Source organism: Sapajus apella, unplaced genomic scaffold (genome assembly GCF_009761245.1).
Source record: "Sapajus apella isolate SASKATOON/1434 unplaced genomic scaffold, GSC_monkey_1.0 scaffold3, whole genome shotgun sequence".
Taxonomy (NCBI): Eukaryota; Metazoa; Chordata; class Mammalia; order Primates; family Cebidae; genus Sapajus; species Sapajus apella.
This window is the reverse complement of record NW_022436943.1, coordinates 61032926-61056867: the sequence shown is the minus strand read 5'-3', so window position 1 is coordinate 61056867 and position 23942 is coordinate 61032926. Positions and strand designations below refer to the sequence as shown.

At 44.4% G+C, this 23942-nt stretch overlaps 1 protein-coding gene across 3 annotated transcripts in view; it reads left to right on the top strand.

Moving 5' to 3' along the window:
* FAM135B (family with sequence similarity 135 member B) overlaps window positions 1-23942 on the top strand; it is a 350423-nt gene that overhangs the window by 273139 nt on the left and 53342 nt on the right. For all 3 annotated transcript variants that reach the window (XM_032254400.1, XM_032254381.1, XM_032254390.1), the window contains 2 exons: window positions 14049-14202; window positions 16422-16471. In XM_032254400.1, coding sequence (XP_032110291.1) covers window positions 14049-14202; window positions 16422-16471 — 204 coding nt within the window. The remainder of the gene's footprint in view (window positions 1-14048; window positions 14203-16421; window positions 16472-23942) is intronic.

Below are 23942 nucleotides of genomic sequence, written 5' to 3'. Positions count from 1 at the left end.
TTTGCCAACTGCTAACAGAATTGCTGAACATTGCACACAGTCAGGGGAATTGGTTTTAATGAAGAACAAATGGAAGTAAAATGCTAGAAAATGAAAGTGCTATCTATAAATGTTTTAATAGATAGGTTCAGCATTTTCAAATGTGGATTAAGTATTCTCCACACTGGAATGCTGTGTTGACTTCAGTTGCCTTAATTAAAAAATCTATTGTCTGCAGAGTCATTGTGAGAAAATCCAATTGTGAAATGGCCTATGCATATCATCTGTCTATAATCCTGAAAAGCAAAAGGCAGAGGGGCAGCTGTGTTTGGGAGACTGCAAGGAAACAGGGCTTTAGTTCCATATTATTACCTTTCTGTACCTCAGTCTCTTCAGAGCAGGGAAAAGCGGAGCAGGATTTGCATAGTGCCATTGCCACTGTGACGGCCAGCAACATCACTCTACCTGCTGGTCCCTCTAAGGCATCCCTCTTTATACTTTAAAGTTCTCCCAAGGGCCATCACTCCCCCTATGCCTGCAGTGTGGGCATACCTTTCTTCTATTTACTCATAGCATGAATACCTATCTTGTTTTCATCCTTTGCCAGACTCTCCCTTAAGCACCTTGCTTATATTATCTGCCCTACTTGTTCCTCACCACGTTGCTCATAGGTAATTGCTATTATTATTGCTATTTTATTGTTGAGACAGAGTTTCTCTCTGTCACCCAGGGTGGAGTGCAGTGGCTCCATCTCCGCTTACCGCAACCTCCATCTCCCGGGTTCAAATGATTCCCCTGCCTCAGCCTCCTGAGTAGCTAAGATTACAGGTGTGCGCCACCATGCCCAGCTAACTTTTGTATTTTTAAGTCATGTTATTTCACCATATTCGTCAGGCTGGTCTTGAACTCCTGAACTCAGGTGATCTGCCCACTTCGGCCTCCAAAAGTAGTGGGATTACAGATGTGAGCCATTGCCCTGGACTGATTATTGCTATTTTATAGTGGAGGCAATAAATAATGGCAGATGTGCTGCATATACATTTATGGGTACATGTCACATGGAAGGTGTTCATGGTATTGAGCAGCATACTAGCAAATAACAAGCAGTCAATAGATGCAGAGCAGCATTAAATAGAAGTCAGATGCCCTAGTCTCAATTTTTAAATGTTGCAATGCAATATAAATACTGTCACTTCAGCGTGGCCATATGTTTAACAACTTGATTTTAAACCCTATGCAAATGCAGCTACCAAAACCATGCAGTGATATTTGAATGCAACATGGTTGTTGATATGACCCAACTTTTACTTAAAATATACTCAGATTATTTGTGGCCTATTAATTTTGATAAATGATTTTTGTAGGAAACTCTTGATTCTTGACACTGCCTGAGATATCTACCCCCCCTCACTCTCTGCATCTGTAGAATGAGACTAATAGTAATACATACCCTACAGAGTCTATTTTAAAGTCCCAGGTAAACTATGATTTATTATGGAAATACTAATCTTTTGGTTTCTATGATTGCTATGGTTACTTGAATAAAAGCCATACCTATTTTGAGCTGCATTTCTATGGAATTAAATATTCTGACATAACAAGGTCCACTAAGTGGTCTCCCATGGGGCTTAATGATCCTTCGGAACAGCCTGATCTGTTTTCTGCCAGAGCCAAGAGAGAGCTAACATTAGCACTGAGCATCTTTTATAAAAAGGCAAGAATTGGTGATGGTTAGGAGCACGGCTCTGGGATCAGGTGCACCTCATTCAAGTCACAGCCATGCCCCAGACTGATTGTCCAATTTTGAGACAGAAAGGCCACTTCTTCTCCCCCGCCCCACACTGAGTATGATTCTGAATGCCCTGTGAGACTCAGGTCAGGAAGCTTATGAGGGGCTACATGGGTGTGTGTATGCTTGGTATTAGAACACAGAATATGTTTTCCATGCTTATCTGTTCTGATCTACTTTCCAGATTTCCTACAGAATGCACCATATGTAGAAAGCCCAGTGATATGGTTTGGCTCTGTGTCCCCACCCAAATCTCATGTGGAATTATAATTCCCAACATTGAGGGGAGGGACCTGGTGGGAAGTGATTGGATCATGGTGGTGAATTTCTCCCATGCTGTTCTCGTGATAGTGAGTTCTCATAAGATTTGATGGTTTAAAAGTGTGTGGCGCTTCCCTCCCATGCTCTCTCTGTCTCTTCTGCCACTGTGTGAAGAAGGCGCTTGCTTCCCCTTCACCTTCCACAATGATCATCAGTTTCCTGAGGCCTCCAGTCATCCTTCCTGTTAAGCCTGCCAAACTCTGAGTCAACTAAACCTCCTTTCTTCATGAATTACCCAGTCTCAGGGAGTTCATTACAGCAATGCAAGAACGAACTAATACACCCATCAAGAATGCTAGGGGGAGAAACAAAGACCAAGTTCATGCAAGAGATCTTAGAACTCACAATAAGAGAGTCACAGCTGCTGGCTCTGTGACTGCCCCGATGTAAGCTGAAGGAATTTAATGCGCTGTATAATTAAAATCAGAAAAGCACAAAATTTTAAATCTCTAAGGTACCACAGTGCACTGCTGCAACTTTCACAGTAGAAGCAGACACAATGACCACAATGTCCAGAGGCACTGAGACCAATAGCTCACTTGTTCTGCAGACACGTCTGATTTGATGATCTTGGATGAGCCTCTCAGGGATGGGAGTAATCATTGCTTGACCCTTCACACACTACATAATTAATTCTATTTATCTGATGGCCGTTTCTTCTTACTCTTGCTGTTTTCATTATGTCTTTTCTCATTGTCTTGCCCTCAGTTCAGAAGCAACCCTTCTGTTTGGGAATTTTAATTCTGGTGAATTCAGAATAGTCCCATGTGGGATAAAGAGCTTGGCTTTTGACCCATCCTGTGCTCTTTTAGAATTCTAAATTTGTATCTTAGCAATTGTGGGACTGGGAGCTATTGGATTAACCTCTCTGGGCCCATTTCACTTATATAAAATTTATACCATGATTACAACTTTCTTAAGGGTTTGAAGGACCAGAAACCAGAGCCAGCGAGAAGCCAGGGTCGCAGAGAAAGGCCTTCCTGTGTCTCCCCGAAGGGCACACTATCACATGGTTTGGATGTAGCTAATATGTCGCTGGTTTCCTGGGAATTGATTCTTGATCAACATGCTATGCCCAGGTTCCACGCCCTGACCTGATTGAGTCTGCCCATTGAGCTTCATCTCCTGCTTCTTTCCTGGACTCTGACAGCCCATATCTGGTTATATCTCCTTGCACTTTGTAACTTTATTCACTCTACGCCCTTGTTGATGATGGCTTCTGTACTTGGCATGTGCCACTGTTATCCCTTATGTATCTACCTCCACCTACAAGATCCAACTGCAGCAGCATCTGTCCAGGAAACGTTTTCTACCCACACCTGTTAAATAGCTCTGTGTGCCCTATTGCACACTCTCAACATCTTATGGTTTCCTGTGGTATCATACTTACCATATTATGCTGCAATTATGTGTTTGTGTCCCTGGGTCCTTCAATTTGGGTATATTCTCCTCCAGGTGAGGACAGTACTCATTAACCTCTGGAGCTCAAGTGTTCAACCCAGTGATGGGTATACAGGAAGCACAAAAAAAAAAACAGCAATTAGGATTATGATGATAAATGGGACTGACCCCCCGATGGCTGAGGAATATAGAGAAACCCAACCACAATGCCTCTAATGTGAAAATGTAGTTCTCTAAAGTCCAATAGATTAATCACAACAACTTATGTATTCATGCAACATGCATCTTAGGTACTAAGGTAATTTATAAGATATTATGAATTATTCATAGTCAATATATCAACTTACCTAACTAATAATGAGTTATTTTTTAAAAGTTCTGAATAGGTCAAAATATCTTGGCAATATAAGAATTGACTAATTTACTGATTAAATTATCATTTAAGTATACCCAGTAAAAGGATTCATATGGAATTCCTACCAATAATAATCATGATCAGAAGATTAATGTTTGTTTTGCTTTATGATGTCAAAGAACTGTTTCCCCTTTATCCTTATTCTTGCCCTCTGTGTAGGTGGAGGTGAGGCTGGAGTCCTGGGTATATGGAGGGGATGCTGAACTATGCATAGGTGGTGGGGATGCTGGAGCTGTGTGTAGGTGCAGGGGCTGCTAGAGTCTTGTTAGGTGGAGGTGATGCTAAGCTGTGCATAGGTGGGGGTGCTGCTGGAGCTGTGTGAAGGAGGAGGGCAGCAAGTATATACATGCATAATGCAGCAGATACCTGGGTCAGAAGATGACCTTGACCCAGGTTTCTCAATTGCCTTCCCCACTCCTACACCCACTCCCCAGTTCCAGCCCAGCAGCCTCTGCTCTCTTTTTCTCATACTCAGATACACTCAGTAGAATGGCAGTGAGGAAACAGCATGGGTACCATTGACTCCAATGGTATTCATATAAAAAAGTCATTGGTGATTTTTATATTTTAAATTTTTGGTAAGAAATATTTGTGGTTCAACTCAAAACTAATCACTGCAATCCAGAGTACTGGGACACACAATTTATGTATTACTGACTAACACCTCAGCAATTTGTGGCTGACAGAGAAGGCATTAAAGGCCAGGATGGTAAGTGATTTTCCCAGATCGCAGCTAGTTAGCAGCAAAGCTACGGCTGGCACAAGAGGCTTTGATTCTCTTTGTAATTGATGAAGCTGGTTTCCTTTTTAAACCTGGACCCTGACCTTAGTTAGAAGTTCAATTCTACTGTTTCCTGGATGTGTGAATGCAGGCAAACTATCTAAACTGCCTGAGGCTCAGTTCAAAGAGGAAGTTCAGCATCAAGATAAAAAGTATGGGGGTTTCCAGCACCACAACATGTCTGGATTCTTGATCCACCACTTTCTTGCCATGAGACCAGCAAACAAGCTATTTACCCCTTTAAGGCTCAGTTTCCCACCCTCCAAAATGGGTGTAAGTACCCAGACTTATTGCATAGGGTTGGCAAGAGAATTAAATACTTAATACACATAAAATACTTAATGTTTGACATTTAAGAGTCAAATATAAGTGTTAGCCTTTTTTTTTTTTTTTTTTTTTTTTTTTTAAGACGAAGTCTTGCTCTGTCACCAGGCTGAAGTGCCATAGCGTGTTCTCAGTTCACTACAACCTCCGCCTCCTGGGTTCAAGTGATTCTCCTGCCTCAGCCTCCCAAGTAGCTGAGATTATAGGCATATGCTAACACGCCATGCTAATTTTTTGTATTTTTAGTAGAGATGGGTTTTGCTGTGTTAGTCAGGATGGTCTCGATCTCTTGACCATGTGATTCACCCACCTCAGCCTCCCAAGTGTTAGCTGTTTTTAGTGCTTTTATGATGATGTTGTTTTCTTATCAGTGAAAATGGGACAATAATGTAAAACTCACTGAATCACCAAGAAGAGGAATCCAGGAACTCAGAATAGTACCAGGTACACAGCAGGTATATAATGAACTGTAGATTATTAATAGCATTATAGATTTTGATAAACCTTACATTTCTTTTTTTCAATAAACCTCTGGAATATTAGAAGCCAATTACATTTAAGTCTTCTTCCATAATTGTAACACAAACAATGTATTGCTATTTCTCTGTTAAAAAATATGTCTTATGGTGCTGGATGCGGTGGCTCATGCCTGCAATCCAGCACTTTGGGAGGCTGAGGCGGGTGGAACACGAGGCCAGGAGTTTGAGACTAGCCTGGCCAAGATGGTGAAACCCCATCTCTACTAAAAAAAAAAAAAAAATACAAAAATTAAATGGGCATGGTGGTGGGTGCCTGTAATCTCAACTGCTTGGGAGGCTGAGGCAGATAATTGCTTGAGCATAGGAGGTGGAGGTTGTGGTGAGCCGAGATGGCACCACTGCACTCCAGCCTGGGCAACAGAGCGAGACTCCATCTCAAAAAAAAAAAAAAAAAAAAAGTTTTGCTTTTATGTGTCTGTTTGAACCATGTGAAAAGTTATCAGTGTTTATCACAGGCTAAGTTAAAATCAGGTTGTGCACATATTCCATATGAAGGATAAACAAGTATATTTATATAGGACATAAATTTCTATAGCGTGATTATTATTATAATCTAGGAAATCCTGATCCAAATCCCAAAATTGTGTGAATGTTCCACGATTCTAAAGTAGGAGGCAGTGAGGGTAAGTTTGTCCCTGAAGCCAGGCCTGTATGCATCAAGTCCACACCATCATGCCACTGGAGTGACCTGTAGAAGATGCTACAGTTCACTCATTCATTCACTTTTTCTCTGGTATTCAGTGAAATCTATGTGCCAGCTGTTTCAGTTTCAAAGACAACCTGAAAAATAAAACTAAAAAGTAAAAACATCTTTGTACTCCTAAAGTGTCCAGGGAGTATCGGAAGGAGAGATATAGGAATAATTGGTCTAATGAAGTATGTGTGAGCAGGGGATGATTGGAGAATGTCACAGAGGAGGTGACATTTGACCTGCATCTTGGTGATGAGCAGGGTTCTTTCAGAAAGACATTTCCAACAGCAAGAGGACAGGCCCTGTAGAGAAGTGCCATGAAAGTCCTGGAAGGAAACAAGAGCTAGCAGGTGAGTGTGGAAATGTGATCCATTCAGACAGCAGTCCCCTAATCTGGGACCACAGAGTGCTACTGGCCTGTGGCCTGTTAGGAGGCAGGCTTCATAGGAGGAGGTAAGTGACAGGTGAGCCAGTGAAGCCACCCCACCCCATCACTTACATTACCACCTGAGCTCTACATCCTGTCGGGTCAGTGGTGACATTAGATTCTCAAGCACAAACCCTTTTAACTGTACGTGCAAGGGATCTAGGTTGCCCACTCCCTTTGAGAATCTAATATCTGATGCTCTGTCACTGTCTCTCATTGTGGGTAACCCCCCATATAGGCACCGAGGAATGAGAGTTAAGCAGAGCCCTGGCACAGTTAGGGCTTGAGGAATATCTCACTTTATAGTGTTACTACTCAGCTATTTCCTTTTATATAATCCTTTACATAATCATATATTAGTTTATAGAAATAGGACTTGAAGGATCCCTTTATATAATCCTCTCTATATAATCATATAATAGTTGATAGTATGAGTGCCTGAAGAATATTTCCCTACATATATACCTATAATTATACCTTAGTTCATAATCGGAGGAATGCCTAGAGTGGACACAGTACAGAGCATGAATTAAAGGATAAGCAGCTTATCATCAGAGGAATGCCTAGAGCAGACATAGTGCAGAGCATGAATTAAGGGAAAACAGTTATACCAGGACAAGAATCCATGGCCCAGGTGGCAGCGTTCAGTATCATAAAGATACCCGCTGTATGGCAGGCATAGGGCGAGAGCCACTCCTCCTGATAAAGGAGTTGTAGGACCTTGCTCCAGTTCTTGAGGAAGGCTGCCCTCAGAACGGCAGTCCACCTTGGTGACTGTGAACTTTATCAGCTCTTTCTACTGTGCTTCTTGAAAAGCATCTTCCCATAGAATCCATTGGAAGCCGCCAGAAGGTGGCGGTAACTTTGACAGTTCTGTCACTGTTATGTGACTTAAAGCATCCTCCTATAAATCTTCTTAGAAGTAGTTTGCCCATAGATAGAAGTATTGCACACTGCACCCTCTTCACTACGCACGGCCTACCTTCAAGCCTTGGTGACCTAATGGGGGGTGGACCCCTTACTGCACACGGCCCCTTGCTGTGCACTGTCCACCTCCTGGACTAGGTGACCTAATGGGGGGTGGACCCTATGTTTTATTGCTCACGACCCTATCACTAACCTTAAAGATGATTTCACTCACTGTCCTGCCCCTTAACCTATGCACAATAAATACTCATGCTTCTGGACATTTGGGGCCTCGCCAGCCTCGCCTTGCCAGCCTTGCCTTACTCCGCTTATAGGTGGCATGGCCCCCCAAGCCCAGCTGCATTTTCTTTGTACTTCTGTGTCCTGTCTCTTTATTTCTCGGATCCTGCACCTCAGCACAGCATAAGGCTCACCCCACGACCCTGTGGGGCACTCAGCCATACATCTGGCTCCCAACGTGCCCTACACTCATCAACCCCAGATGGGACCATCTAGTTGAAGGAAAATGGGCTCAGGGCTTTCACTGACTCTACATGATGGCAAATTGTATAATTATTTCATTCTATATTACAATGTAATAATAATAGAAATAAAGTGCACAATAAATGTAATGCTCTTGAATCATTCCGAGACCATCCCCCACACTTTCAGTCCTTGGAAAAATTGTCTTCCATGAAACCAGCCCCTGGTGCCAAAAAGGAGAGGGACTGCTGCTTTAAGGCATAAAGTGCTTAAAGGGCACACAAAAGAATTCGAACTTTATCTTATAAACAGTGGATAATGATATGACCCACTTGCACAGACAGGCACTGCAGGTGGAAGGTAAGATCAGAACAGCCAGACACGTTAGATGGATGTGTTCAAGTAAGCAATAGAGACAGCTCATCCTGGGGAAGAAGTAAGAGAGTTTTAGAGGTAGAACCATCAAGACTATCTAACAGATGCTTGAAGTGATAAAGAAGTCCGGAATCTAGAAGAACTTGTTGTGTTCTTGTGCGTTGGGCAAAGCGGAGTCCATTAAGGAAGACCAGAGGGAAAAGAAGGGTCTGGTGAGCTCCATGTGAGATGGCTTTGTGACAGCTTGGCAAGCCATCCAATCGGAAGTTTTGACAATAGAGATCTAGAGCCTAGTGCAGGAATTCGATTTAGAGATGTAGATTTGAGAGACATTTGCATAAACGAAAGAGTTGCTAACAAGCTTAGCTCTGTCTGTTTTTTATATTCTCTGTTAGGAAATAAATGAATTAGAAAGTAAAATGTCTTAGCTAACAGTTATCAAGCACTAAGCTATAAACCAAGCACTCCCTAAGCATTTTAACTTTATCCTGACTTTCCTTATCAGGAAACTGGTACTTCCTATATTAAAGATCTAGCTCAGGCAGCCTGCTAGTGAGGGAGCCATCTGTGAGCAAGGTACAGGCCTATTTGACTCCAGGTTCTGCCTTCAAACCAAATTGTGTCCCTACGGAGCTCCCCACTAAGTTAAAATTCATTCTTAGGCTTCTCCGTGGATCATTGTTGAATCTTAAGCTGCACCATCCATAGACATGTTCACCAAGGCCATCAATGAGTGTGTCCTAAGTAAGCAAAAGTTCCTTTTAGCATGCACTGACTTTACACTGGAGCATTACATTAAGTCCACATTTTGCTGGAATTATTCATTTAATCCTTAACAGCAATCCTCTGATGCCAATTTCAGGACTGTGCCCTCTTTTCAGGTACCTGCTATGTGGGGAGAGGAAGAAACCTTCCCAAGGTGACATTGGTAATAAGTGAGAAAGCAAAAACAGAGACTGATCAGGCATGGCTCATGCCTGGAATCCCACTACCTTTGAGAGGGAATCACTTAAACCTAGAAGTTTAAAACCAGCCTGGGCAACATCTTGATACCTCATCTCTACAAAAAAAAAAAAAGTCAATACAACATTAGCCACATGTGATGGCGCATGCCTGTAGTCCCAGCTACTCAGGAGACTGAGGTGGAAGGCTCACTTGCTCCCAGGGGGTCCAGGCTGTGGTGAGCCGTGATTGCACCACTGCACTCCTACCTGGGCAACACAGCAAGACCTTGTCTCAAGAAAAAAAAAAAAAAAAAAACACCGACGGTTTGCCCTGTTCAGACTCCGTATTTAACCATACAAATATGTTCCCCTTTACAGCGGACTTGTTTCAGCCTCATAAAGGGAGAGGTGCCTATTTCCTGTCCTGCTTCTGTTGTGGGGCAGGCCCAGGCCAGGAACCTTCTATTGGAGAGTTCATTCCCAATGTAATGATCTGCCTGCCTGCCTCATTCTTGTTTTATCATTGAGGGGTTTCACTTCAGATTGCTAGAAAGACTGTTGCTAAAATGTTATCGCTTTGTGCTAGGGAAATTGTGCAGGCTTTTTCAATGAACTCCATGCAATGCTAATGGAGGCACACTGGCCTGTCCCCCCTGACACCGACTCTGCAGGCCCTCAGGGCTTGAACTCCATGCAATGCTAATGGAGGCACACTGGCCTGTCCCCCCTGACACCGACTCTGCAGGCCCTCAGGGCTGGCTAATGGGATTTTCTGCAGTATATCGCTCACTTTCAAAAAGTCATGCTGCTGAGCCACTTATGAAGAATGGAAGAGAATGGAAGTTGTTTTTTTGTTGTTGTTGTTTAGTTTAGTTTATAATACTCTCCAGCCATATATTTTTTTTTCAGAATTTCTCTTTGGATTAGCATTTTGACTTATTATTATTTCAATAATCATACTGAATTAGCCTTGTGAAGATTCCCCAAAGTTTTCTTTAAGTCTCTCTTGAAAAATCTCTATGACGTTGGCATCTAGTTTTAGAAGTCAAACTTGGCAAGAGACTTCATAGATTTCTTGCTTTCGTGTCCTGAAGCACTTGCAGGATGAGACCAGGAAGATGAGACAGTGGAGCCGTGGCTGGTAGTGGGACCTGAAAATGGGACTCTCGGGGCCATTTGAAGCTCACTGGGGATTCATGACTACTGTATTTGGTGCCTTTGTTAATCCCCTTTCTGCTTTCATTTCTGCTTAGTCACAGTTGTCAGAGACACTGCAGGACTCGAATGTCTCAGTCAAAGCAAGCGGACCTTTGTCTAGCATCTGCTTTTTGCAGGCTTGATTTAAGAGGCAGCTGTGGCATGCTGAGAAAGGACAACCTCGCTTCAGCCCTGAATCCTGAGCAGGATTTCTGCTGCTGTCAAGCAGAGTGACCTTGCACACATTACTCAGTTCTTTGAGCCACAGTGTTTTCATCTATGCAATGGAAATAAGAGTTTCTGTCATTATTGTTTGATCTGATTAGAAAGAATTCCAATGTTAGGTGATAAAAAGCAAGGAACAGAGAAATTTCCAGAGCATTCTCCAACTTATAAGTGTGTTGTGTGTGTTTTCAGGACATACGTACATATAGTAAGTGTGTGTGCATATACAAGAGCATAGATGGGTAGTATTCCAAAAGAATCCACAAGGAAAAAATTATCGGACTATGGGGAATAGAACACTTCATGTTGTGTTTACTTTGATGATATTGATGGGGTTTTGTTTGTTTCAGCATATTTATATTCCATTTTGAAAAGCAAAATGAGAGTATCTGCCTTTTTTGGTGTTTGTTGAAGATGAAAGGAGATAAAGTACAATAGACTGTTTAGATGCTTCACAAGCAGTGGCGTCCTTCCTGCTCCACACATCTGGCTGGTCTGATGTGCTCCATCCTGCATATAAGCTCTTCTAGACTTTCTACAACTGGACTGGCTTCTCTGTATTATATCTTAGTATGTTAGGAAAGTTGAGAAATGTGAATGTATGGGTTACCCTGAATGCCTGGTGAACACAGACAGGGTGGTTGGTTGAGTTTTCTGGTTCTAAAATGGACAAGTCTTCTGATTCCAAACCTTGCTGAATGTGTTAAGTTCAGAAAGAATTTGACGAGCTTTTAATCCAAGGCCAGGTTTCAGAGCTGAGAAATGCAAACCATGGAGGGGTAAAGTTCTGCAGAGGGTCGCTCCTGTGTACTGTGTGGTGTGATGCTCGTACCTACCTTCAGACCTGGGCCATTCACTCTTCACACTGTTGGGAATGTTGGTGGCCAACGGCAATTGGCCAAGTATGGAGACTGCCCTGTCTGGAAAGAGCTGCTCTCCCAAGGTCACACCTCTCTGCTAGGGTGATATGGTTCGGCTGTGTCCCAACCCAAATCTCATCTCAAACTGTTATCTCCTTGTGTCAAGGGAGGAACCTGTAGTCCCCACATGTTGAGGGAAGAGGTGATTAGATCATTGGGTCAGTTTTCCTCATGCTGTTCTCATGATAGTTAGTTCTCATGAGATCTTACGATTTTATAAGTGTTTATAAGGTTTTTTCACTTCTCTCTCCTGATGCCATGTAGAGATGCACCTGCTTCCCCTTCTTCCATGATTGTAAGTTTCCTGAGACATCCCCAGCCATGGGGAACTGTGAGTCAATTAAATGTCTTTCCTTTATAAATTATCAGTCTCAGGAATTTCTTGATAGCACTGTGGAAACAAACTAATACATAGGGTAACCCACACCAAGTGCTCACCAAGGAGTAAGTACAAAGACCTGGTCTTTGCCCCAAGGTCGGGTGACTCTGCTGGCCCAACAGTCCCCATGGCATCAGGTGAGGTCTCTGTTGTATGTACATGACGATGCAGTGCCATTCTTCCACTAGTCCTGCTTTATAGCTGCACAGATGTTGCTCCTGAGAGCACAACCCAGTGACCCTCTCTGTGTCTCTCATAGTCTCTCACCTGAGACAGTCTCAGGGGTAGATGGTGGCAGACCTGAGACTTCCATCCAAGCTTCCTAATTTGCAGCACCTTGCCTCACACATGACAATCACTGTGATACGGTGGTTAGAGTAGGTTTAATAGTGCCCATCATTATATGCCTAGACAACACCATTGGGGATGCAGATGATGTGCAGATGTGTGTTGACCCCAGCAGACTTGCCCAGCCCCCATTGGATCAACTCAACTCTCTTGGATGGCAGTGAGGAGAAAAGAGACCAAGTAAGGCAGGAGGCTCTCCAGTCATCGGCTGTGCAGACACACTCACAAAAGCCAAGGGTGAAATTCCACCCACTCCTCACCTGGCATTCTTCCAGCAGGCAGGCAATGCAGCCTGGGAACATCAGGAGCCACTGCCTCCTCCCATCATGGTCACATGAGCAGTAGACGGGCATCAGCACATTGCTCAAGAATTCCCACCTCTGTGCCCAGGCCTTTTCCCACAGGATTCCTTTCTCTGCTCTAAGAACAAATCTCTTTTGAAATTCACCTCAGGACATCCTTCTCTGCTGGATTGGTAAGAAAGAACTGTCCTGTCCCTTCCTTTTCATCATGCCTAGGTCTCCAAGTCCACTGTAGACTTAGGTGTCTTTTCTTCATGGGATAAACTACTTAGTAATTCTACCAGTTTCATCCATTCTATTTCTACAAATAAAATCAAGTGTACAGTGTTCTGACACTGCATGCTCACATGCAGAGCTTTATACAGGTGTGCTTTCAGCATTGGTTACTTAACCTTACAACTTCTTTCTACATTGCGATGACACTTTTTCTTTTCCTCCTTTTCAGAACGAGCTGCAGCTCACCCACCTGCTACAAGGGTCTTTCTGTATTTCTCTCTCTCTGAAAAGGAGCCCACAGCTATCTGTCCTGTGGTCTCTTCTTACAGCACACCCTGCAGTGGTGGTGAAAGGAGGCTTGTATATTAGTCCATTCTCAGGCTGCTGATAAAGACATACTCAAGGCTGGGTAATTTATAAAGGAAAGAGGTTTAAATGACTTCCAGTTCCACATGGCTGGGGAGGCTTTACAATCATGCAGAAGGTGAAGAATGAGCAAAGTCATGTCTTACATGACAGCAGGCAAGAAAGCATGTGCAGGGGAACCCTCCTTTATAAAACCATCAGAAATTGTGAGACTTATTCACTATCACAGGAACAACATGGGAAAACCTGCCCCCATGATTCAGTTACCTCCCACTGGGTCCCTCCCATGACATGTGGGGGTTGTTACAATTCAAGGTGAGATTTGGGTGGGTACACAGAGTCAACCCATATCAGCTTGTAAATGGGGCCACTCAGTTGTCTCAGACCAGTGAGGCCAGTGCCCTCATCACCTTCATGATCACTCATTATTATTGTGATTATTGTTGCTATTTTATGATTTCCAATTTGAATGTAAGTCAAAGATGTGGCAGATTTCAGTATTTTCTTACTTGGAGGGATAAAGAAACGATTCCAGCTCAGGACTCCCTTTTCCTGCAGTCTTCAACCATGTGCCGGCTTTACTCAGGGTGGGACCTGCTTCCTTCCCTGAACCTCCAGTCACTTTGTGAATGTTGGTGAGGGCGGATGGAAGGTCAGGGCCCTGTGCTGCCTGGGCCAGGTGCAATATTCCTCAGCCTCTGTTTCTGTTTCACCCATTAGGGAAGCTTCTATGTCCCCTCCGAGAACTGCATGCAGCATGCACACAAGTGGCACCGAGACCTGTGCCTGCTGCTCCTCCACGCTTACCGGGGACTCCGTCTCCACTTCCTGGTGATCATGCGGGACATCCCGGAGCTGCCACACATGGAGCTGGGTAAGGGTCCGGGACAGGGGCAAGCCCATCCCAGCAGCTCATGAGCCGCCTCCAGACAAGGGAAGGGGGAAAGCTGGCATGCTTTTGTAAATGTCACAGGAATGACACTGGTCCAGGTAGGTTTGGGCTGTGCTTTTCATTTTCATTCTCACAGGAGATGATCTGGGAGATGCAAATGCAGTAAGAAAAGACACATGTTCTTCAAGGTGCATTCAGGTACTCAGGCATTCATCTGCCAGACATCGATTGAGTACCTATTACACACCTGCCACCCAAGTGCATAATGTTAGGTTGCTTTCTAGAGGAAAATGCTAGTTTATAGCCTTCCCTGAATCAAGCTGTAATTATGGAATTGTAACTTATAAGACTATAAAACAATCGTCATAAAGAGCTATCTCTCTATATATACACACATGCACATCTATATTCATACATATATACTTGATCCAGGTAATTATAGAAACTTTTTAGTATCCATTACATTTGGTTATCTGGGGATCAGTTGATTTTTGCACATGGATTTTCCAAAGGCATGTCATGAAAATCAGTAGGCCTGAATCTCTGTTGATTGACAGACAATGGACCTGAAGCTAAGCGAGGTAAAAGGCTTGCTCAGCATCACACAGCAATGTGTGGCAGAGCCATGACAGGAGCTCAGGGATCCTGTGCTGATTCCCTGGGGCAGGGTTATTAGTATCATGTCACAGTCAGTAACAACAGGTGGTATGTCCTGGCTCTGCTCAAAGTCCTCTAATAAGGCCTCATCGCCTCTAGAACAGAATCCAAGTCCTCAGCCTGCTTTTTGAGAATAGCACCCATTTCAACATCAGAATCCTGCTAGGTACCTTGACTTCCCTATCTGTACCCCTAGACCTCAACTGCTGAGATAACTGTGGCTTTGGCTGGGTCAATGACCTTGTTCATTGTTCATTGCTGCACTGAAATCATCATGTAACAAAGATTTATTTGCATGTTTTGCTTTCCAACTAGACTGAAGTCTTTGAGAGCAGATTCCCCTCAGATCCCTGCTACACTGTCCCTGGTATGTAGCGTAAAGGAGTGGGTGCAGGATTATAGTTGTTGAATTGAATTCTGGAGCCATCTTGCCATCAGCTTTATCAGCTCTTACATCTTAGCCAAATCCTGTACTCAAGCACTGCTCTTTGAATCATGCAATCATTGAATTTTTTCAAGTTCAAATATTATGTATGCAGTAAAGACATGCACCGAATCAGAGCGACTTTATATAGCTCAAATGAAAAGTGGAGATTTTTCAGTAGCAGTTGGATTCCTGATATAACTTCTTATATTTTATCCAAAGGAGCTGAATTTGTTCATTCATACTCTCATCATATTTTATTGGACACGTACTATATGTCAGATATTGTGCTAGACCCCGAGGATACACAGCCATGACCAGTGTATCAAGAGTTCATTTTGCCTTGTGGGGTTCAGGGACTTGAGGTCAGCAGTGACATGGAGAGGTGTCTACTAATTAGGTTGTCAGCAAGGACCCTAACTTGCTAAGGGATTGTTTTCACTCACCTAAGCAACCATGCTTTAATTAAAATCTATGTCACAGCCATATGCAGATGACTGACCACAGCATCATGGAACCAGAGGAGAGTTCAAACCCAGTCACAACTGTGACCATTAAAACAAAAGGCCAGAGGCCACCTGGTTTCTGCTGATAAGCTGGCCACGTTCCTCAGTATCAGAGCCAGTGGAGCTGAGCAGGAGGTTCTCCCTGTCACTCTGCTTCTTTGGGCTTCGATATTTTATCTGTAAGGTAGAGATCCAAATCCACATACCATACATGATGGACAGATTATATATATATATATATATATATATATATATATATATATTGTGTGTGTGTGTGTGTGTGTGTGTGTGTGTACCTGCAAAAATAGAAATAAATGGAATCTCTCTAGGCCACACAAAGTGCTGTATGAATTGGGAATGTACTGCTTCTCATAACTGTGTGCATGAGATGATACCGGCTTTTATCTAATGCTCAGTCCGTGGCTCCAATCAAGTTTATTCTCCTTATAGGCACGATTCCTTTAGAAAGTTAGAATAGCTATAAGGTTCTCAGCAAGGTGTTTGTCCCTGTGACTTTAATACCAATGTGAAACTTTAGCTGTTTCATTTAATTAGCAACTGCTACATTTTAGTCTGTGTTCATTTAATCGTGCGGCTTATTCTTTTCTTTCTAGAGGCGCTTGCTGTTGAAGAAACACTTTCTCAGCTGTGCTCAGAGCTACAGGTAATTGGAGAGCTGGCACAGGGGTCTGAATGAATGGCAGTAGTTTTGCAAGGCAAATTCAGTTGCTTGCTTGCTGCAGAAACAGAAGTGAAAAGACACCACTTGTAGCCTCTCTCTAGATATCAAGCTGGAGAAATATGCTTATATTCTGTTACCCTACATCACTGTGTCTATAAGTATGTGCCTTGCAGATATTTTGGGAAAACTAAACATGTGAACAGATTTTTGTTTCCCTGAAGCTTAGACTACACATATGTATTTGTCCATTACCCTTCCGTTGAGCAAGCATTTGTTGACTAGTAACTCCGTGCTTCTCACTGTGGGTGACAGAATCTTGTACCTGTGCACAGTTGGCCTCAGACATGGCAGAGTCAAGGATGATAATGAAAACAGTAACATTCATTTACGAAAAAAACCTTATCAAGCGTGCATTAAGAGTAAAGGCTTTTTTTAATGATCACCACTCTAACTGGCGTGAGATGGTATCTCAATGTCGTTTTGATTTGCATTTCTCTAATGACCAGTGATGATGAGCATTTTTTCATACTCAGGGAGAGGAGCATCACACAGTGGGGGAAGCTGAGGGGGTAGGGGAGAGACAGTGGGGGTGGGGAGGGAGGGGACGGTGGGGAGGGCTAACATGGGGAGAAATGCCAGATATAGTATGCACCTAAAGTTAAATAAATAAATTTAAAAAAAAGAGTAAAGGCTTAATAAATATTTGACAAATGCATGCTGCTGCTATTTAGAATCTCTGGAACATGTTTACATCCCTTGTGTTGAATATCTGGGTGAGTACTCTTATTTGTATATGAAGAAGAGGCAAATTAAGATGGGAAAGAATTCTATACCAGTGTCACTAACACAGCTAATTTCTACTAGAAGCAGGACTCAAAACAAACTCTCATCCCAAACTGACAACTCTGTTTTTTAAACCAGTGTTTTTCAACCCTGACTGTACATTAGAATCATCCTTGGAACTTTAATGATGCATCTTTGCCTGAGCCTGGGCACCCAAATTGGCTGAAACAGAATATCTGGGATTGGAGTTTAGATACTGTATTTTCATTCAGAGCTCCCCAGATGAATATTATGTGCAGCCAGGGCTGAGGACCCCTGCTTTAGAGCATGTTACAAAGTTAGTAAAATCTAGTCTCATAGCGAATGCAGAAGAGATCCCTGGGGAGGGCGGAATGTGAAGCAGAGACAGAGGAGGGTGTTGGGAACCTAGAGCTGGAGGGCCTTCAGGGAGGGGCCACTGGATGGCAGCCTTGGGAGAAGGGGTGGGACTTGGCTTGTAGCAGTAACAGGGAAACACTTGGCTAGCACTGCTGATCATAAATGCAGGGCCAGCAGACTGCAGGAGAGCAACATAGTAGTTCATTTAGAGCGTAAGGGCCACTGAGACGAGTCAAAAACCTAATGTCCACACTTGGGGACTCAGACAGTCTGACTTGGATGCAGTGTGGACCATGCATGTATAAGCAGGAAGCTGGATAGACAGGAGGCCCTGGGCTCCAGATGGCGACAGCTCTCATCCTTCCCCGAGTGAGCCTCAAGGCAGCCACTGCCTTAGGCAGGGGCCAGAAGCTTGAAAGTCATGCCACCCTGGGTTTAAATCCAGACTCTGAACTTCTCCTCCGAGCAGCTGTGGGACCTGAGACAATGGGCTCAGCCTTTGAGGCCTAGGATTCATCATCTACATAGTAGGTTTGTTCCGAGGGGACCACTAGAGAGCTTGTGCAAGGACCCTTCTAAGTGCTCTGCTCATGGGCTCTGTTCTTCTTTGGTAAGATGGCCTCTCCTTCCAGGGCTGGCCCAGCTGCCTCAGGCTCCATCCCCTGAGGGCATGGCCAGAACCACGTACCTGTGCAGGTGCAGTTCAGCATCCCAAGGGGAAACTGCTTTACTCTGTAAATTATCAGATATTTAGTTTTAGCAACTGAAACAACAACAAGGAACAGGCAGCTTTCCAATTCAGCTTTTCCATTTGCCATCACGAGATCAGGCTGAAGAGCTGTTGAGTGACTACTTGTCAATACACCCACTCTCTTTCCTGCTGGGTGTGGCCTGCAGGTTCTCCGCTTGGTCTCTGTGCCCGTTATGTTCAGATTTCCAGGCGCTTCTCTTCCATAGTCTGGATCACCATGGCACCACCATCACCAACTTATATTTAATCAGTAGAGATTCTCAGCCTGGCCCAGGCTGAAATAACCTTAGAACTGGTTCTAAGTGCTTATCAGTAAAATCCACTTTAATCTTTCTATAACTCCTGAGATTTCACCATTCCAAAGCACTTGTCCAAGGCCACCTGGTAAGTGGTGGAGGGAATCAGTGCTCACACCCAGCAGGCCCTCTGCCTCCAGAGCCCCAATGATGCCACTGGACAGGGTCTGCTGCTGCACTGCTGCACTGAGGACAGGCAGGGACCACTGCCTGTTTTCTCCTTATACTTTACATGACTGTGGACAGTGGCTAGTGGTTGGTAGTGATGGGGAATCCTTTATTGCAAAGATGATGCATATCAGAGCCAGGGAGACATGGCTTTGAATTCTCTATCTACTCACTGTGTGACTTTAGGCAAGTTGCTTAATCTTTATGAACCTTGATGTTCTTGTCTGTAAAATAGGGATAAAAATCAATCAGTTTTCATTGATGCAACCACCCAGTGGGTTCACTTTGCCTACTGCCTAGACAGAGCTCATTTATCAAGACAGGGGAATTGTAATAGGGAACGAGTAATTCACGCAGAGCCAGCTGTACAGAAGACCTAAGTTTTATTATTACTCAAATCAGTCTCCCCAGGCATTCAGAGGTCTGAGTTTCTAAGAATAATTTGCTGGGTAGGGGCCAGTGAGTCAGGAGTGCTGATTGATTGGGTTGGGGATGAGTCGAACTGTCCTCTTGTGCTGAGTCAGTTCCTGAGTCGGGGCCACAAGACCAGATGAGCCAGTTTATCAATCTGGGTAATGCCAACTGATCCATCAAGTATACGGTCTGCAAAATACCTCAAGCGCTGATCTTAGGTTTTACAATAGTGATATTATTCCAAGGAGCAATTTCAGGAGGGTCAGAATCTTGTAGCCTCCAGCTGCATGTCTCCTAAACCATAATTTCTAGTATTTTGGCTAATTTGTTAGTCTTACAAAGGCAGTGTAGTTCACCAGGCAAGAAGGAGGTTTGTTTTGGGAAAGGGCTACTGTCTTTGTTTCAAACTATAAATTAAGTTCCTCCCAAAGTAATTTTGGCCTACACCCAGGAATGAACAAGGACAGTTTGGAGGTTAGAATCAAGAAGGAAGTGGTTAGTTCAGGTCTCTTTCACTGTCTCAGTTCTAATTTTGCAATGGCGGTTTCATTGACATCTTTTTCTCTTAGCCAGTAAGCCGGCACACTGGCTACATCATGTGAATTTTCTTATGCAATTGATGAAACAATTCCATAAGATAAGCCATCATATTCTGTTCAGTGGATGAAGGAACGGGGCTTGACTTACACAGGATGGGCCACTGACCAGAGGCACAGCACTGGCAGAACAGGGTCAGGCTGCTGGTCCCTGTGACACTGAGCCCTCCCCAGCGTGATGCAAGCCAAGGAAGCAGTGTGGGTGCAGGGAATAGAGACTGGGTCCATGAGGCCTGGCCCAGGGCAGTAAACACAGAAAATGCAAACCGTCATGTTTGGTGCAAGCATTTCTCAAATGGTGGGGGCTTTGGCTTGTCATTTGTGTGTGTGTCATAAAGTAGATTTTGGTGATACTCATACCTTTGGCAGGGAATACGGTTAAATGTCCAGGTTCCTTTTGTCTTCATGGCAAAAAGGATCAGTGTTTTCCTGGGAATGATGGCCATTAGTCATTTGGCCTGTGAGAGGTTTTATTAATTTCACAAACATTTTCCAAGCCCACAGTGCTCCCCAGATCCAGTGCTCTTCAGGTCTCAGAGGTGGGGACTCAGTGGTGACCTCTCACTCATGCAGCCATAGCCTAGGGAAGCGATTTGTTCACTCCGGGACTTTTGCTTAGAAGGGCTCCTGGCACCTAGGAGCCCTTAGTGAATGCTAGAATGAGTGGATGAACAAATGAATTGCAAGAACAGTACCAAAGATGAGTAATTGACTAACACTGGAGCCCTTAATGTCAGCACCCTGAGGCTCTTGGCCCATCTGCGAAAGGAGCTTGGACTCAGTGTGTTCATTTACCGATCCAGTGGACCAGTGTGTGCTGTTGTCCTGTGTCATGCATCACCTGAAAAGTAGTGGGTACAGGCTTCTGCCCAGACCGCAGGGCACAGTCCTGAATCAGCCAGCTGACTGTCCATCATTGGGCAGGCCATAGGAGAATGAAGTGGGGTCACAGGTACACGGTACTTAGAACAGAGCCTGGGGCAAAATGCCGTCACCAGTGTTGTTGCTGTCCTTATCATTGTTCATTCTATTCCATAGGCCTGGTATTGATGAAAAGAGTCAAACTCCATAAAATATTTGAGGAGATTTCTTCTGAGCCAAATATGAATGACCGTGGCTCATGACACAGCCCCAGAAGATCCTGAGAACATGTGCCTAAGGTGTTCAGGCTATAATTTGGTTTTATGCATTTTTGGGAAACATAAGACATCAGTCATACATGTAAGATCTGCATTGGTTTGTTCCGGAAAGGCGAGGCAACTCAAAGCTGGGGGTTGAGGGCATGGAGCGAGGCTTCCAGATCATAAGTAGAGTCAATGATTTTCTGATTGGCAAATGGTTGAAAGAAGTTGTCTAAAGACCTGGAATCAATACAGGAGAGTCTGGGTTAAGATGAGGAGTTGTGGAAACCAAGTTCTTATTATGCAGATGAAGGCCTTTAGGTAGCAGGCTTCAAAAAGAATAGATGGTAAGCTTTTCTTATCGGACTTAAACAGGCTCCAGACTCTTAGTGAATTCTCTCCCACATCAGGAAAAAGGAAACAAAGAATAAGAACAGAAAGGGAAGGAGATTCTCTACAGAATGTAAATTTTCCCTTAAAGAGGCAGCTTTGCCAAGCCATACGAAATATGTTAAATTTCTGTATCTTAGGGTAAAACACTTTAGTTTCTTTCAGGGCCTGCTGTCTGTGGTGTTGGTATTTTCTTGCTGTAAGGAGTCTGCTTTGCAAGTCTCAAGGCCTCTGTTTGAACATTACTGCTGGTCAGCGGTGCTGGGATTCCAAAGGGGGGAAGGTATAGTGAGGCATGTCTAACCAACCTCTCCTATGATGGCCTGACTAGTGCTCCAGGTTTGCGTTCGAATGCCCCTCAGCAAGAGGAGGGGTTCATTCAGTTAGTTTGGGGGCTTGGAACTTTATTTTTGATTTACAGTGGCGAGGGTTGTGGATGTGGCTGTCATGGGTACAATTGGCTGGGGCTGGCATTGCAGGTGCTAAGAGAACTTACCAAGACAGTCATAGGTAAAGAGAGGCAGATTTATTAAAGTACAGGGGTGTGAAGTTAAGTTGCAAGGGTTGCAGAGAAGGGGTTGTCTGCAAAGAGTCATAGCCTGGAGGGAAGTTTTATAGGGCTCTCCTGGAGGGGCTCCATGCAGATAAGGTTGTGCTACTGGGGATATGTGCAGAACAAGGTGTTTGGGAAAAGGGCATTGTGCCAGCTGCTTGTCTGTGATTAACTATGTCTCAGAAAAATTGTTCTCCCACATCTGGGACCCTTTCCTCGTTGTTGCTTACTTATCTTATCAGGACTCCACAATGGATACAGATACTGAATTGAAGCAGGAGATTTCCCCTAACCCCTTCATGGGCAGGAACTGGAGAGTAGGCGCTAGAGCTAGCTGGCTGCTTCAGGTGCCGGCAGGGGCAAAATTCACTCAGTCAAACCCATTGAGCTCAACCCCTCACAGGAGATGTGCAGGTAAAGGACCTAGGGCGAGTGTTTTTGGGAGGTGGCAGGAGCAAAAGTCCTGCGGGCCCCACAGCAGCTTCTAGGGAGGAGTACCCACAATCCCCTAAGTCCCAGGAGGAAACAGTGATTAAGGTTAATTACCATCACCACAGTGACAATACCAACATGCCTGGCCTGCAGAATGCTGGCTCCCAGGCTATGGTTCACCAGGCTCTATCCTTGCTGCAGCCCTGGGAGGACAAGGACAAGGACGGAGGTACTCAAGTGTCTCCAGTTATTTTGCTTTAAGTGGACACAGAGGAATGTGACTTCCTTAAAGTCCACTAATCGCTTGGTGGGCCCAAGGCCTGAACCCAAGGCCAGTTGCATTCCACTGCAATGCTATGCTGTCTGGTTCCCAGAGTGGCTCTGGTAGGAGATTCAGGGGTTAGGATGCAGGCTGCAAATGACTTGATCAAGTATATTTTATAAGGTGTCAACTAGTTGCCTTGCTTTTCCAGGGCAGTGCCCCAAGCTGCCGGGTGACTGCCTCTTGCTTTTGAGTGACTATGCTGCCACAGGTTTTATTTTATACAAAGCAACTAAATTAGCCACCCGCTGCAGGGATGTGGCTGGGTAAAGAGGTTGGAAAGGGTGAATGGTGGTGTGCTTCCACCTACTCCTTGGTTTGCTGAAGAACTGGCCTGGCCATTGGGATGGAAGAAACATCTGCTTCCCAAAAATCCCTGAAGAGCAAGCCTAGAGTCAGCAGCACTGTTTAGAGGCAGAACATCGCCACCTCCTGGCTTCCCTACTCCTGCCAGTGGTGGGGGTGGGAGGGCTGGGAAGTGTTTTGGGTGATTTAAAGCGACTGGAAGACATAGAGCTCTGTAGTAATGGAGGGTGTGGATGAAGCTTTACTCCATACGGTTCCTACAAACATTTACTTAGCGTCCACTGTGTGCTGACCTCTTGGCTATTCACTGGATATACAAAGTCGGAAGACACCAACCAGGACTTACTTGCAGCTCAACAAGAAAGATATTTGTTCACAGATAAGGCAGACAGTGCTGATGTGGTCAGTGCTGGAACCTGGGAGCGAGAGATGAGAAGCTGCAGGAACAAGGAGGAGCAGGGACCTTATCTTGCCTGGAGAGGTGGGGATGGCGCCTGAGACATTGCCCTGAAGGAGTGGGAGGGTGTCAGACACCAGTCAGGGAAGGACCCTCAGGGCAGAGGAAACAGCCTCGCAAAGCCCAGGGTAAGAGCCCACCAGACGGAAGGAGTGTAGGCACTTGGGGATCACAAAGGTGAGGCCCAGGTGAGGATGCAGGGCAGGGGGAGAGGTGAGTTGGAGCAGCTGATGAGGACCCCTACTGTGAAGTCTGATTAGAAAGAGGGGGTGTTCTTCCCACAGAGGACCTGCAGGTTCTAATGAAACTCAGGCGTGTGCTTGATATAAACAAGTCCAACACATGCTGAGTCTGAGAGCAGTGTTGTTGTTGTTTAATTTTTTATAGTACAGCAATATAGGGTTTTCTATAACACAGGAGAATTCCCTGGTTGGCCCCAGTAAACTTCTGGGAGATCCCAAATTGTCACATAGTCTTCCCCAGAGC